General features: G+C 47.1%; 2 protein-coding genes across 2 annotated transcripts; both read right to left on the bottom strand.

Annotated features, from left to right (window-relative positions):
* Positions 1-899: 899 nt before the first annotated feature.
* Positions 900-12,969, bottom strand: CCDC125 (coiled-coil domain containing 125). The gene is made up of 11 exons (XM_059492634.1): positions 12,391-12,969; positions 11,267-11,325; positions 10,586-10,672; positions 9,671-9,748; positions 8,933-9,018; positions 7,261-7,343; positions 6,626-6,738; positions 4,816-4,923; positions 3,665-3,836; positions 2,362-2,495; positions 900-1,202 (listed from the first exon to the last, which is right to left on the bottom strand). The coding sequence occupies exons 1-11, from the start codon at positions 12,659-12,661 to the stop codon at positions 939-941; spliced, it is 1,455 nt and encodes a 484-aa protein (XP_059348617.1). The 5' UTR covers positions 12,662-12,969; the 3' UTR covers positions 900-938.
* A 324-nt stretch (positions 12,970-13,293) lies between these two features.
* AK6 (adenylate kinase 6) lies at positions 13,294-17,356 on the bottom strand. The gene is made up of 5 exons (XM_059492306.1): positions 17,307-17,356; positions 16,729-16,821; positions 15,986-16,044; positions 14,638-14,783; positions 13,294-14,548 (listed from the first exon to the last, which is right to left on the bottom strand). The coding sequence occupies exons 1-5, from the start codon at positions 17,332-17,334 to the stop codon at positions 14,359-14,361; spliced, it is 516 nt and encodes a 171-aa protein (XP_059348289.1). The 5' UTR covers positions 17,335-17,356; the 3' UTR covers positions 13,294-14,358.
* Between the last annotated feature and the right edge of the window lie 87 nt (positions 17,357-17,443).

The following is a 17,443-nucleotide window of genomic DNA, read 5'->3' as shown; positions in this document are numbered from 1 at the left end:
CGCCACCGCGCCCATCCCCACCCGGCGCGTGAGCTTCCCGCCGCGGCCGGCGCGGGGCGCAGCCCGGGGCAGGGCCACAGGGGTGACGGACAGCATGAGAGGGCGTGGCACACCGAAACGGGCGGGGTTGTGGTTGTGATTGACAGCGCAGGAGGCCGGAGTAGCCGATGGGACTGACCTGGGGCGGGGCCTGTGGGAGGGGCGGAGCCTCCCGTGCAGGTCACACCCCCCACTTTGATCCCTGCCCCCCGGCAGGGGGCGCTGTTCCCATCTGGGTCTCGTGATGTCACACCCTCAGACCCCGCGGTGCCGTCACCGCCGCTCCATCAGCCACCCTCAGGCCCTGCCTGTGCCCATCCCGGTGACATCAGACTCTCACAGTGCCGTCACTGCCGCTCCCTCAGCCACCCTCAGGCCCTGCCTGTGCCCATCCCGGTGACATCAGACTCTCACAGTGCCGTCACCGCACTCCGTCAGCCACCCTCAGGCCCTGCCTGTGCCCATCCCGGTGACATCAGACTCTCACAGTGCCGTCACTGCCGCTCCCTCAGCCACCCTCAGGCCCTGCCTGTGCCCATTCCGGTGACATCAGACTCTCACAGTGCCATCACTGCCGCTCCCTCAGCCACCCTCAGGCCCTGCCTGTGCCCATCCCGGTGACATCAGACTCTCACAGTGATGTCACTGCTGCTCCAGCAGCTCCCTTCAGGCTCTATCTGTGCCCGTCCCGGTGACATCACTCCCCCAGTGACATCACTGTACTCCGTCCCTGGACGCTGGGCTCAGGGGAGACCCAGGGCCCAGCACACCCTGCCCCATGGAGCCGTTGAAGCCGCCCCTCTCCCCCCAGGGCCCATCACGCTGTGCCATCAGCCCCACATGACGCCATCACACACAGCTCCTGGTGTTTCCATGACAATCTTTTTCACAAAGCCACACTATGGCGAGAGCGCCCGCAGCCCCTCGGCCATGCCCGAGGGCCAGGAGCTCGGCCTCGGCAGCGCGGCGGCTGCTCCCGTGAGGGGCACGTGGGCATGGCTCGGGGCAGGGGCAGCTGAGGGGTGCTGGGCTCTGAGCCTTCTAAGCTTTTCTGGGCTCCGACACTGTCCCGCTGTGTCCTTCCCCGGCCCGGCCTCCGCTGCCCGGGCCAGCATGTAGCTGACCTTGCGCTGGTGTGCCAGGGCCTCCTCCTTGTCGTTCACCTGCGGAGAGGAGGGAGAGTAGGATACGGTCAGCTCGGGGTACTGTGAACCCAGCTAGCACACGCACTCCTGGAGGTGAACTAGGTGATAGTAAAAGACTTTAAAATCACAGCAAATTCAGGGAGCTGGAAAGAAAACTAGGCTTAGTAGGCCCTGTGGGAAGCCACAAAATCAGAGGGTTTGGGAAAGCTGCAAAAGGCCCCAGAGACAGCAGAACTGTGACTGGAGCTAAGCAGCAGCCATGAGATTGGTCAGCAGAAAAATTATTTAAAAAGTAGAAAAGCAAGGACAAATAAAACAATGGTCTGTGTATTAAAGCTTGTCTAGAATAACTCCCTAAGCTACAGAAAAGTTTATCTAGCAAGATATTAGGAAGGTTGAAGCTTAATAATGGAGCTGTGTGCATTGTGTTTGAAGGCTCACAAGCAGGTATTGCATTTGAAATAAGCCAGCACTGTTTAACCAAAGGTACCTGTGCTCGTAGTGGTTGACAGAACTACTGTCAATATAGAGTATACACTGTACAGATATAAATACTGTCAGTGTGCTTTTGCTTTGTGTGATTGGTCCACAAAACTCATAAAGTGAGTTGTGACATTGAGTTCTGTGTCTGCTGCCTGGGATGTGAGCTGCTGGCACCTTCCATTGCCGTGGCCATGGGCTGAGAGTGATGCTGGAAAATCAAACAGCTCAAGGCAGTTCCACAGCAGTCTCATCCTGTCTGGGATTTGTACAGAGACCCCCGGCCAGCGATAGGCCCTGGGAAAATGTTAAAGGTAGGCCTTGGGAAGTGTTAGGTCTTGTGTTTGCTAGATCATGGGAAACTGCACCTGTGTAGTCAGTATATGACGAATGATATAATTGTTGATGTGATTAGATATAATTATTGTTTGAAGAATCATGAGAAACTATGTTAGAGGTTTGAGGGGATCACAATAAATCCATGCTTGGATGAAATCAATGTATACAATAGAACAATGTAAGTTTAATAATTAATATGTAAGTTATATAATGATAAAATATAAAAACACATTTGGTCCAAAACCATGTGAGGTCAGATTTGGATCTGTACCCCTGACACCCAGAGCCCTTCAATAAAAGCACCTGCATATAATCATTCTGTGATTGTGTGTTTCTGAACACCGACACGGGTACTGACCAGATCAATCAACATCCTCAGGATCTCGTGGGCGCTGTCCAGCTCCTCCACCTTCCTGCAGTCCCCTGCTGACGAGAGCAGGCTGGACAGCTTCCGCCCCAGGTTGGTCTTGCTGCCCTCCAACTTGACATGCTCTGTGCAAAACACAGGTGTGTCAGCTGCAGAACTGCTCAGGTAGGGAAAAACAACTCTGGGGTAAAGCACTTGTAAATCTGGAAGCCATAGAAAATAATGTAATAATTAAAAATAATTTAATTTAACAATTCTATGAAAAAGAGCAATACAAGCTGCAGCTTCCCCCACTGCATGGGACACGGCAGGTTCCCACTGCTCCTGCTGTCCCACAAAGGCTACACAGACCTTAAACGTGGGCACATTGAGAATTCTTTTGCTCTATGGAAAATACACTTTTGATGCTCTAGTTAAAGAATAATTCATGGTAGTTTGTTTTTAAACCATAAGTAGCCTAAATAATAGATTCTCTGACACAGGCCACAAACTTACAAGTTTGTGATAATTCCAGAAATAGTAAAATACATTAAAATTAAGGAACAGATGTGCCAGCTAACAGAGCCTGAAAGCAATGGTATCAGTGTAGGGCAGACAGCTACTCAAGGTTATGCTGCTGTAGTGCTACACCCCAGGAAAGCCCAAGGGATCTGGGAGACACACCACACTTCCAAGCCTGGCACCTCCTGGCCAACAGTCAAAACAAATATATTGTGCTGTTCCTAAAGTCTGCAGTGGTTCTGACCATGATGTAAGCACTTACATACTTCTCTTTATCCTTTTTTTTTTTAAAGAATAAAAGATTATTGGAATTATTCCTACTTTACCGATTGGAATTCTTCCTCTTTTACACAGGGCTTTGTAGCTCTGCATTAGTGTAAGAACACTAATATTGATACAGATGCATAATAAAAGGCCAAAAATGTTTAAGGAAAAATAGAAAAAAAAAAATCTATGTAGAACTCTAGTGAATAATGGAGTGGCCTGGGTTAGAAGAGACCTTGAAGCTCATCTTGTTCCACATCTTCCACTAGACCAGGTTGCTCAATACCCTATTTGGAGCTAAAAAAAGTTCCAAATATACTTTTTTTTTTTTTTTTTTTTTTTGCATTTCTTCCCCTTCCCCAACTCAGCCATGGAGCTAACTTGAAACAAAACCCCAACACCAGAGCAGTTGCTGGTAGCACACAAACCAGATGTCACTTTCCTGGGGGCAGTGCCCGAGCCCTGCCCAGCCCCTGCTCTGCCATCCCTCCCACACACAGACAGACACACAGACACGCTGCCCAGCTACCAGCACCCCGCAGGCGTCTCCAGCTCGCAAATCTGCTCTCCTTCTTCACACTGATCACTTCTGCCAGCCTCAGGGCCTGCTCCTGCCTCTGCATCAGCTGCTGCTCAAACGCAATCCTGAAGGCATCTGCCATGATGTACGCTTCATCCTTACTCTTCTTCAGGCTTTCCATCTGGTTTTAGTTCGGGGGAAATTTAAAGCGTGTTAGATAATCTGGAAGCAAAAGCAGGTTTAAAATTAAGGCACAGACAGCTTGCAAGCTAATATAATCAAGGAAGTAGCAAGGAACCAAAGGGTTTTCCTGACACGTAAAGAAATGTATTTTGAAATGTGTATTAAAGTCCTTGCTCTTCATTGTCTGCAAATGTTCACACCCCCAGCCACCTACACAATCATCTCTGTGTATTTATTTATCTCTGCACATGTACAAGACCTCAAGGAGGAAAATAATAAAACCCATCACATCCAGGCCAAGAGAAAAAGGGGCAGGAGATTGGAACCCATATCAGGGATCTTAAGGGACAGGCCAGCACCTATTTTCAAAACCAGTTAGCCAGCTGGAAATTCTGCAGCAGGACCACAAGGATGGCTACCACATTTCCAGAGTCAAACACAAAATAGAAGAAAAATTCTAAACCCACACAATTTCAATAAATAGAAAAAAAAAATTAGGAGCCTGGAATTCATGTAATTGCTTTAAGTGTGAGGTAAACAGGTATTTTCCAGCAAGATCAGCTTGCCGCCCTAGCTGAGTGAGTGGGCTGTGGGAGCTGATGCCAACAAGGGAGGAGTGAAATGCACTGCCAGGAAGGAAGGGAAAGGTTCAGTGCCAGTCCACATGCACAGTGTGTACATTCATGGAGGGCACACACTTAGGGTGTGTTCCCTTTTTTCAAATTAAAAAAATATGGGGAGAAAGAAAAAGAATGAAAAAAAGATTTTTTTAAACAGTAAAGCTGAGTAGATACAAACAAATTTTTTTCTACCAGCAAACATTATGGCATTAGAAGCATCACAAACAAACTTTACAGTATTTTGAGATGCACTGTGGTTGTGAGAGTTCGTGTAAACAGTGCCCGGGTGTCTCTGGCTTTGTTTGGACTGGTGCAGGAGCACCCCCGCCCCGTCCCCACCCTGCCAGGCCTCCTCACCTCTTGCTTGAGATGGAGCAGCTGCTTCCGAGCGAGAGCTGCCACTCTGGCACAGGGGCAGGGCTGCCCCTCGGCAGGGCTGCAGGCGCAGGCTCCCAGCACTGCCAGCTGGAACACAGAGCAAGCCAGGGGTCACAGAGCTGCCAAAAACGCCCATAACTTCTTCTTAAAATGCTACAAGTTTAATAGTAATAAAATGGTTAGAAAAATAGCAGTATAATTAGAGTAATAAAAATTGGGGGCAGTTTGGATTAGGACAATATTAGACAACAGAAACAAAGAGTTACACACAATCCGGGTGCCTCTTTCTGCACAAAATAAGCTTGAAAAAGGATTAACCCTTAAAAGCAACAGCCTGTTGCATATTCATACACCTCATCCATGATGCATAAATTCCATTCAAACACAGGATTCTGTCTGGGCACTGTCAGCTTCTACCTCTGATTCCTGATTAAGAATGGCTGAGCAAGGCGGAATAAGTTCGTTTCTCCTGATAATGGGGCAATAAATTCTCTTTCTCTGAAAGATTGAGGTGTCCTGTGGCTGCTGAGAGTCCTTTCTTTAAAAAAAGTATCCTACACAGCATAGTTTCTATTTTAGGTTGTAACATCATGTTACAACCTAAAACTATATTTAACTACTTGAGAATTAATACAGGATAACTTTCTAACACAACACATATAATATTCATTTGAATATTCGCGAAAAGCCAACCATAAAATTCACAGTTTTCGCAGAGGGGCCAGCAGAAACCCCTGTAACCAAGAGCAGGTGTGGGAGGTGAAAGGGAATGACTCACAGTGAGAGCTGTGCTTTCAGGTAAAACCTGACAGGTGAGTGTGCCACACCCTGCAGCCCTCGCTGGCTACTGCTGAGCCGTACAGCACGAGCAGGCACGGTCAAGTGCTAGGCACAATAAAAATAAGCATCTCAACTCGTGAAAAACAGCCTGATGCCTTCTCCTGCCTCCTCTTTCCTTGCAATGTGGACGAGGAAAAAGAAAACTGATTAACAGGCATGCAATGGCATGTGCTAATTAGCTAAGAATGGGTTAAAATAGAAGGATGTGTAATGAGCAATGACTTTTCTCGATCTGTTTTGTACACAATGTGAAAAACGCATATTTTATGATTGGCTTTTCGCAAATATTCAAATGAATATTATATATGTTGTGTTAGAAAGTGATGCTGTATTAATTTTCTTAAATAGTGCGTTAAATATAGTTTTAGGTTGTAACATGAGGCTAAAATAGAAACTATCCTATGCTATGTAGGATACTTTTTTGAAGAAAAGAGTCACAGTGAGATAGCAGCCACAGGACACCTGAATCTTTCTCTGAAAGAGAATTTATTGCCCCATTATCAGGAGAAATGAACTTCTTCCTGCCTCACTCAGCCCTGGAGACACCATCAGGATTCAGAGGAAGCAGCTGACAGTGCCCAGACAGAATCCTGTGTTTGAATGGAATTTATGCATCATGGATGAGGTGTATGAATATGCAACAGGCTGTTGCTTTTAAGGGTTAATCCTCTGTTAACGTGGGGCCTTTTTCGGGCTTATTTTACCCAGAAAGAGGTATCCAGACATCCGTAAATCTTTGTTGCTATTGTCTCATATTGTCCTAATTCTAATTGTCCAAATTATTATTACTCTAATTATATGGTTCTTTTTATAACTATTATATTGCTATTTTTCTAACCATTTTATTACTATTAAACTTTTAAAATTTTAAAAACAAGTGATTGGCGTTTTTCACACACAATCATCTCTCTGAAGCAGCTATTTGGAAAAACACACAGGCAATACTTACTTCAAGACCTGTGAAATCAGTGATGTCACTTTTGTTCAACATGTTCTCCTGAAAAACTTTCTGTTGTTTCACATCTAGCATTGCAAGGAATTCCAAGCACTGCTGGTTCAGGACTACAAAATAAAACAAAGAAAGAGATTACAAATATCCCCTGCTCCAATTTGTTAATTTCTGAGTTCAACTACACCGGAATGAAGCAGCTTTACAGCTCAAGCATCAGTTTGGGAACAAGATGAGAGCGTGGAAGGAGAAACTGCTCTCCCAGAAGCAACGGCCCACTTAGAGAGAGAGCATTTCCTGTATTGCTCTGCTCAGGACTGAGTGCCCGTCTCCTTGAACACTCAAAAGTCAGGCAGCCTCCCATCCAGAACAGCACAACACTGGGCAAGGGACGATTTAACTCAGCTACTTCAAAGCTTTTTGGAAGGCAAAAATGACGGAAAGGGAGTTAGGTCTTCTAATTCAGTGGCTGCCCTGGCTGCTTTCCAGTTTAATTTCCAGGCTTCTGCACACCCACTAAGATCAGCTGCCAGAACAAGACACTGATCCCCACAGGAATCTTCCATCCCAAAACCTAAAACCTGATTTATTCCTAAAAAACAGTGTATCCGGAGGAATAGCTGCTGCTGGCTTACTTGCATTTTCAGCCTTAAGTGTTTTTATTTCTTCTGTCCTCAGTTTCAATGCTTCCTTAAGAGCTGCATTTTCACAGTATATCCTGTAGAAGTCAGAAAATGGCTTTATTATAATCTTAAAAACGTTTTTAAGTGGGCACTCAATAATTTAAAAAATAACCTGTTAAAACATGGTATCTAATATTTCTGAAAATTAAAATTAGGATTACTTGAAAGACAGAATTAAAAAAATCAAAAGTGAAAGGAGTTGAGTACTAGATATAAATTTAAAAAAATACCAAACCTTCATAAGGTAAAGTAGGCAGTGCCCATAGCTTTAACAACAGATTAGTTTGAGTGTCACATTTCCATTAGAAATGCAAAGAAATTGGTAATTATGAACCCCTGAAACACTTGCTAGAAATTTCCTATTTCCTTGAAGGAACAAAAGTGATATTTGAGGAGCGACAGCTCTGGTCTGTAAACTTCCTGTAGTCTGAATCCTGTTTTCAGGAACAGCTGTGCCTTCAGGTGTTTCAACGTGAGAACACACAATACACACTGATAACGCATTTTTCCTTGCAGCATTTCCCTCCTGAGCAGAACACTGGCGATCCGACATCCTAAATGTCAAAGCAATACAATTTATTTGGTGCACCTCAGCTCTCAGTAAATGCAGCCTACTCTGAATCATTTCACTTGGGAAAAAAACCAGAGGAAAATGCTCATTCTTTTTGTCCTGCTGCCTCAGATGTCAGAAAACTATCAGAAAAAGATGAGATCCTGTGCAAAGCAGGCTGAGCCCCTGGCTGTCAGCTTTCTCAAGCTGTGTCTGTGTCTTCCACCAGCCAACACCAGTTCTGTGGCTCCAAACTGCACAGCCACATTTCCAACCTACTCAGCCAGGAAAGCCAGAGCACCTCTCAAGAGGCATCCCTTGACAAACGTGTCCCTGGAATGGTTTGTAAACTTGTAGCTTATCCTTTGATTTGAAGCTGAAATATATTTAAATAAAAGTATATTCTGAATTGTAAAAACAACAGCAACAATAATAGCAAATAATGACAACAACTCTCATGGGTAGACTTCAGAGATACAATTTCTACATGTGAGTGAGTGAGCCTGCTGGTCCCATTCCTCAAGGTCTGTTATGTATAATTGGTTTAGTGCCTCTGGCACATTCCTGTTGCCCAGCCACACCTGCTGTCCACCCAGAGTGACTCCTATTTAACAAAGAATCTCTTGATCAGCCTCTCTCTCAGGCATTGTATTTTACCTGTACTCATGCCCAGACCTACAGTGCCAGACAATAAAGAAATGATTAACCAGGAAATTATATTTCCACACGCATGAACATACCATTATTTTCTCTGCCTCATCTATGGTTAGGGTAAATAAGGATAATCAGTCCCCAGCTGGCTAACATCATATGATAAAAAAACACTCAGCCTAGCAAAGCCAGCCTACAGACACCTAAAAATAAAAGAAATCAGGACAACACATCCAGAAGTTTTAATTGAAAAATACAAATGTGACTAGTGTGAAAAATCAAAATGCTCCAGAATTTGGAAGGGAATTGGGAAAACACAATGAACCTGAGGAAGCAAGTTTGAAACACAGAAGAGACAGAGCACTCAGTGCAATTTTAAAAATCAAACAAAAACCCCAGTGATACACAGTGTAAACCAAATACCTGTCATATTTTTCCGCCCAGGTGTCCTCTATGTTTTTAAATCTGTCCTGATCAAATTCAATTTCCCATTGCAAAATATTTATTTCCTGTGGAAACAAAACAAACTTGCAGCAGCTCATCACAGGGCTCCCCCCAGAAGGATGCCAGGGGTGCTGGGTTTGGCAGAAATCTTAGAGACAACCCGAGACCAAATAACAGATAACAAATTCGGTAGCAGACATCAAAGTTTCTGCACCACTGGCCTGGGGACTGCAGTCTCTGTTCAGAACTGCTGCTTCCAGAGGCCTCCAACAGAGAGAAGCCCACTCGGTCGCACTGCCACGGCGTGGAGCAGAGCAGCAGTGGGAGGAACACAGCAAAGAGCTCCGTTTAACACGGGAGCTCTACACCTCCCTCCTCCTTCCCTCCTCAAACTGGGCACCCATTCCTCAGCGTCCCTGGGAAGCCTCAGCTGAACCCCTGAGGATGTGTGCAAGTTCACCCTGAGTGACTGAAACCCTCAACCAACACCAGCTCAAAGCACACGAGGAGCTCTGGTGGCTTTACAGTTTCGTTGTTTTTATAGCATGAAAAGGCCTAGATCCAAAGAGATAAATTAATATTTCCCTTTCTACTGAGAAGGAACAGGAATTCCTTTTATAAAACCCCTGGAATTAATGTCAGGTATGCACTGATTTAAACAGTCAGTCTGATAACCCCTTTTCAATAGCCATGTGTGAAGGAAAAACCCACACTTACCTTCTCTAGAGTCCTCTTTTCTTCCTCAGTTTTCTGAAGCATTGCTTTTGTATGGCTCGTGGCTTTATCAAATACTGCCTGCAAAATCAACAAACAACCAAAGCAGAACCCAAAATGCAACTCTGTCCAACACTGTGATTAAACCGAGTTAATTTTCAGTTTCACACTCATAGTCAAACAGCAGAATGCAGAGTCACAAACACCAGCAGCCTCCTCGTCAGCCTCAGAGGGTTCTGATCTCAAGTCTAACTGGCACAACAAACTTTTGGGGTTTCATTCCCAGAACCTCTGGAGCATCATTCAGCTTGAGATTGTGTCTTCTTCAGGGCTTGTGCAGGAAATTACACCTTGAACAACTGGGTTACAACACACCTAAGCTCTGATCCAGGCCTAAGTGGCTACAAAGATGTGATGCTAGAAACCACACAACTAGAAATGGGTTTTGTAAGTAGGCTAAATTCCAGGAACTGGATTCAGCAGAATTTGTTATCAAAGAGAATAAAAATACTACAAATGGTGAACAAAAGAACGACCTGACATTTAAGGCACACTGTCCCCTAGGGCAGCAGATGGAGCAGCCAACTCGAAATACTCATGCTTTGCAGCAGGATTCCAAGCACTGCCTAAATCTTCAACATAAGGGACTGCAAAAAGGCCTTAATTTTATCTTTAGTAGATAAATCCTCGAGGATTGTCAAAGCTAAAATTTTAAGAATTGCTACAACACTAAAGTCTTATTAAATAACACACTAGTTGTAGTAAATTGTAGAGGCAAGTCTGTAGACACCTGCAGACTCAATGATGTAAATTGCAGCCCTGGGAAGGCCTTAAGGTTTTTGAGGTTTTGATGAGGAGCAGCAGCAGATTTCCTCTGTTTTCCTTGTTGCCACCAAGAGATTTCTGAACAGCTCCTACCATGCTCTGCAGGATTCTTAGGGCTTCATCTTTCCCTTCAAGCTGTCTTTGAGATGCTTCAAGCTCAACTTTCAGAATTTCAAGTTCCTGAGGTAAAGAAAAGTAGACACGCTGAGTAAAAGCCAAGGTAATCTTATTAAGATTCAGCTGAAACCAATGTAAATTTTCCCTCCTCAAAAAACAAACCTCTGTTTTACCTGCATGATGTTGTTCCATGGGCTCACCTGAGGTCAGAGAACACAGTGCAGGTGCTATGTGTTTTTTTACAGCTGAAGTCAGCTGGCTGTGATGCCAACACCTCGACACATTTAACCACAGTAAAATCCAAATGTGCTGTTAACAACCTTTCAAGAAACATGCAGACTAGAAATCCAAAGATTGTTTGCACTACACATTTTCAAGCCCCAAAGCTTAATAAAAACCATAAACATCTGCTAGAAAAGTACAACAGTACCTTCAATATTCTCTCCATCTTTAAAAATATTTTGTAGACAAACCTCCCAGAATATAAAGTACACCTCACACTACAATTTCCTGACATAAAATTTAATGAAGCTTCCAACTCCTGCTGTAATTCCAAGAACCTGGGCACACCCAATTCTCCCAGCATGCCCAGATTCTCTTGTTACATGGAAGGGAAATGAAGATTTGGAGAGCAGCACCGCGGGCACTCTTACCAACCTCCAGAGCTTCCCGGAGTTGCTGCTTCAGTTCTTCATTTGACACTTCAGTATTAGATTCTGTAAGATCAATGGAACATAATAAATGATAAAATATTGTAACATTTAAAGCAAAAAGAGGCTGGGATTTTACCCTGAAAATGGGTAACATACAAAGGTGAATTTGTGTTGTGGGTGTTGTGGGTTTCTTTTTTTCTTGTGGAGCTAATAAACAGATTCAAGAAACACATCACTACAAGCCTCAAATGCATTGCTTCACAGTTGAAGAAGTGAAATGGGGGAAAAATGTCTGCTGTAAAGAGACATAAAGGCAAACCTCTTATAACTTCCTTTAAAATAAAGCAAACAAAATTGTCATAATGATGAAAAAAAATTAGTTGTTTAGAATCTTTTCTGATTGTAACTTGTCAACACAGCTAGCACTATTTAGAAGTAGGGGCAATTTTCAGGAGGCAGAGGTAGCTCAGCTTACTGTGGAAAGGATGACAGGGAATTGTTTAAAGGAGAGAAATAAGTAAGTTACACAGAAATACCTCAGTCACAATATTAAAGATTGACAGAAAAGCAGCCAGACTGTTATGAACAGCACTGCCTACATTTGATTGTTTTTACAGCAGCATTGCCTTCACAAAAAAAGGAAGATGAATGCCAACGCAGGTTCTAAAAGCTACTTCCTAACCCCTAACGTAAGCCAATTCACTAATTTCAACTGAAGAGCAAAAAAGATTTTTAACATTTAGCTATAAGCTTTAGGAACTGTCTTTAGGAAGATTTTAACTGACTTAAAGCAGGAATCCAAGCAGTGCCACCCAATTTCACAGACACAGCCAAACCCATGCCGGTACACTCACCACAGGATGCTCTCTGATAAATGTTGCTTTCAAATGCAGAGTTAAACACCTTAAAACTGGACATTTTACACTAAGAATGGCCACTGCCTTCAACACCGAGAAGCAATTGTACTGCTCGTGTTCTGGGAGGAAGCTGGAGGACCCCAGCCCTTGAGGGATTTTGGCAAGTGGTTCGAATTAAACTCGATGACACTTTGTGAGGCAGCTGAACGGCTCACTTCCACTAAGAAAAACCTCTCGTATGGTGCATAATTAACTTCCAAATTACTCTTACCACAGCTATTCTGCCGTGTGGAACTAGAGGCAGGTTTTTTGAGTGATCCCTCGTAAAAGCTGTTCCGTTTTGGAGCAGGAATAGCTGCAGCATCACTTTCTTCTGCTACCTTTGCTGACAAGAGGGAATTACAAGTCTTTCCAGACCCCTTCCTAGATGTAACTGAACAGGAATTTTGTAAGTTTTCCCCTTCATAAACACCACCCGGTCTTCTTCCCAGTCCGTTTCCCAAGTCTCCACGCGTCATGTCATCCTCTTCTGCTTCCTCCATCTTCTCCTCCTGGCTTTTTTTCAGGTTTTCCACTGGTTTGGGTTTTTTTTCCTGACCGAGGGCCCGTCACCTACCGGCGAACAGCGCCTCCCGCAAGGCCAGATTTCATCTGGAAAAACAGGAAAGCTCCGCTTTTACAGCAGCAGGGAGGGAAACGCGAGGCTGCGGGAGCCGGGGCTGCTGAAATCCCCGCGGGGAGAACCCGGCCCGGGGACACAGCTGGGGGACATCCCGAGGGCACATTCCCGAGGGGACACACCTGGGGGACACACCTGGGGGACACACCTGGGGACCCCGACCCACCTGCGCGCTGCCGGCGGCTCCCGCAGCGGCCCCGCCCCGGGGCGGCTCCGGGCGCGGCTCGGAAGGAGGGGTTTGCCCATTTCTGGTTTTTATCATTTATCGTACTTCATTCGCTGACTTTCCGTGGTTTTCATCCCCGTCCCCCCCTGCACGGCCCCGACCCGCGTGGGGACGCGAGGTGCGGTGAGCAGGCGCGGTCACCCCAATGCTCTCACACTGCCCGGACGCCCCGCACAATCCCCTCGCCTCTTTTCCACTCCAGGCAGCCTCTGCCCCAGCTGCCACAATGCCTGGCCCGATTCTCCCAGGAAACGCACTGTTTTTCACCGTTTTGGTTCATTATATCATCACTTTACTGTTGCAGTATCGCTCCACAAGTGTCACCAAAAAAAAAAACCCAAAACGCCCAACAGCACATTTGGAACAAAAAACAAAGCTGTAGATGTGTGACGACAACTCTCTTCACAACAGAATTTTTTTAGGAAGTTGTTTTACTACCCAAACTCGTGTAAATAAAGGGTTTATAAGAAGCACTTCCTACAGAATCTTTGACAAGGCTTTCGTTCCAAGCAGCATTTCTGTGAGGACAGGTTTCCTGTTCCTTGTGCAGCCCTGCCCCCCTGGGGCCCAGGCTTTAACAGCACTCGGAGCAGATCCCGCTGCATCTGTGACCATGCTGGGGATCCCTGGGGGTCTGTCCCGACACGGCATGCTGCTCCTGGGCCATCCTCCATCACTGGGACAGGGGATGGGGAACACAGAGAAAAAAAGGAAAAATGAAGTTTGTTAACACTCTAGACCACTGCTTGCACAGCTGATGTCTGCTTACACATGAAGGAATCGCCAAAACTCCGTGCAAACATTTTAAATTAACTCTCACATCACTTCTTTTCCCTCCACCACCTTACCCTGCACCGCACCCTCTCACTCTGCATTGTCCTCACACACCCACAGTGCAGCACAGCAGGTTTGATCCCACAGCTGAGCATCAAACCAACTCCTTTCAGAACACTGTTCCACCCTCTGGAAATCTGCCTCACCTGCCACCTGTTACCAGGATTTTACAGTTTTCTCACAGGGAATTCATGGTTTGGTTTCAATTGTAAGGTCTAAAGAATTCTCAGCTATTGAACACAGCTCCTGCTGCTGAGGCCAACCGCCTCATTTTCATCCTTTCAGTCACTTCTGTTGCATCGGTTTTATCAGTATCAGTTCTCCTGATGCCTCTCAGGGTGCTGTTACACATCCTCACAACGTGGCTACTCTGAACTTTCTTCTACTCCCCAGCCAGTTACAACAAAACTCGCATTCATTTACAATACAAGAACTACAAACATAATTGATTAAACCCTCCCTCCCAAGAAGAGATCCAGCAGTTACTGTTTCACCAAAAGTCAGTTATTGTCCTTCATCCATTGCTCAATCCATTGCATAATCTGATCCAAATTTCTCTCTAGGTCCTCTGGAGTGTTGCTGGGTAACTGGTGCACAATTTCCTTTTTATAGGACAACACAGCTTCCTCATACAGAGTCTGAAAAATTTCGCACTGAACGTTGTCTTGCAGCTTCTTGCCGCTGTAGCCCCTGGAGAGAGAGCAGCAAGAGGCAGAGTGAGGCACAGAGGGAGGCTGAGGAGGGGTTCTGGGGGCAGAGCAGGGCCGCAGGTGCCACACCTGCTGTGCAGCCTGTCGTAGAGGCAGGAGCTGTCTGTGCGCAGCACGAACACGACGTGGAACCAGCGCTCGGGGAAGAAGTCACAGCCGTGGTAATCCACAATCACCCCGCCCTCGCTCATCCTGGCCTCCAGCTCGTCCACCACCTGCACACACAGAGAGGGGGAGAGCTCAGCCTCACCTGCACCGCCCAGCCAGGGGGAGGTCAGCCTCACCTGGAAACGCACAGCCCCAGAGAGAGAGAGAGACAGGGGTGCACCCGCACTGCACAGAGAGACAGAGAGAGGGGCTTGCGGGAACCCACAGAATCAGAGGGTTTGGGAAAGCTGCAAAAGGCCCCAGAGACAGCAGAACTGTGATGGGAGCCAAGCAGCAGCCATGAGATTGGGCAGCAGAAAAATTATTTAAACTGTAGAAAAGCAAGGGCAAATAGAGCAATGGTCTGTATTACAGGGACCTGTTGAAGGTCTCCATGGTGAGAGAGAGACGAGAATCTTGTTTCTTGATCAGAAGGCTGGATTTATTGATATATGATATATAATACATTATGACTATACTAAATAGAATAAAGAGAGAAGTTGCAGAGCTGCTGCTAAGCTAAGAATAGAAAGAAAGAATCTAAACAAAGTTGTGTCCAGGGACTCTGTCCCTAGCTTGCACCCGTGATTGGCCCTTAATTATAAACATGGGAACATGAACCAATCACCAATCCAAATAGGTGCATCCCATTGCATTCCACAGCAGCTGATAACAATTGTTTACATTCTCTTCTGAGGCCTCTGCCTTCCAGAAGAGGCAGAAATCTGAAAGAAAGGATTTCTGTGAAAAAATGTCTGCAACAGGTCTGTGTATTAAAGCTTGCCTAGAATAACTCCCTAAGCTGCAGAAAAGTTTATCTAGCAAGATATTAGGAAGGTTGAAGCTTAATAATGGAGCTGTGTGCATTGTGTTTGAAGGCTCACAAGCAGGCATTGCATTTGAAATAAGCCAGCATTGTTTAACCAAAGGTACCTGTGCTCGTAGTGGTTGGACAGAACTACTGTCAATATAGAATATACACTGTACAGATATAAATACTGTCAGTGTGCTTTTGCTTTGTGTGATTGGTCACAAAACTCATAAAGTGAGTTGTGACATTGAGTTCTGTGTCTGCTGCCTGGGATGTGAGCTGCTGGCACCTTCCATTGCCGTAGCCATGGGCTGAGAGTGATGCTGGAAAATCAAACGGCTCAAGGCAGTTCCCAACAGCCCTGTGCTGTTTGGGATTTGTGCAGAGACCCTGGCTGGGGACAGGGGCTCCCCTGCACTGCACAGAGAGCACGAGGGGTGGCCCTGGGGCTGCACTCACCCTGTCCTCATCCAGGATGGGGCAGTCGTACTCCTCATCAAAGCCTTCATACAGCTCTCCTGCAGCACAGAGAAATCACAGGTATTTGCTGGGCGCCACAGCAGCTGCTACAATTAATTTACCACAATAATTCACAATTCTGTAAAAAAAATTACATTTTTGTCTCGGGAGATTGCAGGCAAAAGACAGAGTTCAGTGTAGGGCACATTTTGTTTACAAATCCATACAAGGATAAGTTTGTAATTTATTACTTAGCACCAAGCGTGCTGCTACAGACATGCCTGCTGAAGTAAATTCATTTAATGCACAGCACCACAGGTTGGTTTGGGCTGGAAGGGACCTCAGAGCCCACCCAGTGTCACTCCTGCCATGGCAGGGACGCCTTCCCCTGTCCCAGTGTCCAGCCTGGCCTCGGGCAGTGCCAGGGACGCAGGGGCAGCCCCAGCTGCTCTGGGCACCCTGTGCCAGGGCCTGCCCACCCTGCCAGGGAACAATTCCTCATTGCCAAGATCCCGGCCGGCCCTGCCCTTCCCTGGCTGCTGTCCCTCCATCCTTTGTCCCCAGTCCCTCTGTAGCTCTCCCGGAGCCCCTTCAGGATCTCCCTGGAGCCTTCTCCTCTCCCCCAGCCCAGCCCAGGCACCCCAGACAGGTGTGCAGGGCTCCCAGTGCCCGAGGCAGAGCAGCAGGGCCCCGGCCAGCAGCGTGTCCCCATGTCACAGCTCGGGGCTGCTGTCACACAGCACCTTCCTTGGCCAGGTCCCCCACGTTGACGTAGCTCAGGCCAGCTCTGGAGGCCAGCTCCTTTCCCAGCGTGGTTTTCCCAACTCCGGGCGTGCCTGCAGAACAAAGCACGGCCAAAGGTAAGGGGAGAGCTGCAGGTCTCCACGGAGAGCCCCTGCCACACGACCTGGAGCCTTCTGACAGCCCACATCGGAGAGTTCATGGGTTGAAAAGGGGCAAAAAGGGACAAAGGGAAGCAGGCGAAGGGAGCGAAACGGGAAAACAGGGAGAGAACTCGGGCTGTGAGCAGGAACGTCACTCCCAGCGTGCGGGACCCAAGGAAATCCGCACCCAAATAACACGGAGCAGCCGCGCGTCCTCATGACGGAGGAGAGCTGCAAAGCCACCCCGGGCTGCACCCACACCCCGGAGCAGCCGGGCTGCTGCCTCACACCGGAACCGCCCCAGGCTCTGATGGGGCCCCGCGCCCCGAATCCCCTCGGGCCGGGCGAGGGCTGGGACCCCAGGGAGCCCACGCCCGCAGCTCCCCGGGCCGCGCTGGGCCCGTGCCCCCGGTGCCCCCGGTGCCCCCGGTGCCCACCGGTGATGAGCACGTTGGGCCGCCTCATGGCCGCCGCCCGTCGCCTGGGAGACACGTGCGCAGGGGGCCTCCGCCGCCGCCGCGCGCGCCGATGGCGTCACCGCGCGCGCCCGGCGCGGCGCGGACAGCTAAGAGCC

This window comes from Ammospiza nelsoni, chromosome Z (genome assembly GCF_027579445.1).
Source record: "Ammospiza nelsoni isolate bAmmNel1 chromosome Z, bAmmNel1.pri, whole genome shotgun sequence".
Classification (NCBI taxonomy): domain Eukaryota; kingdom Metazoa; phylum Chordata; class Aves; order Passeriformes; family Passerellidae; genus Ammospiza; species Ammospiza nelsoni.
This window is presented reverse-complemented; position numbering and strand designations above follow the sequence as displayed.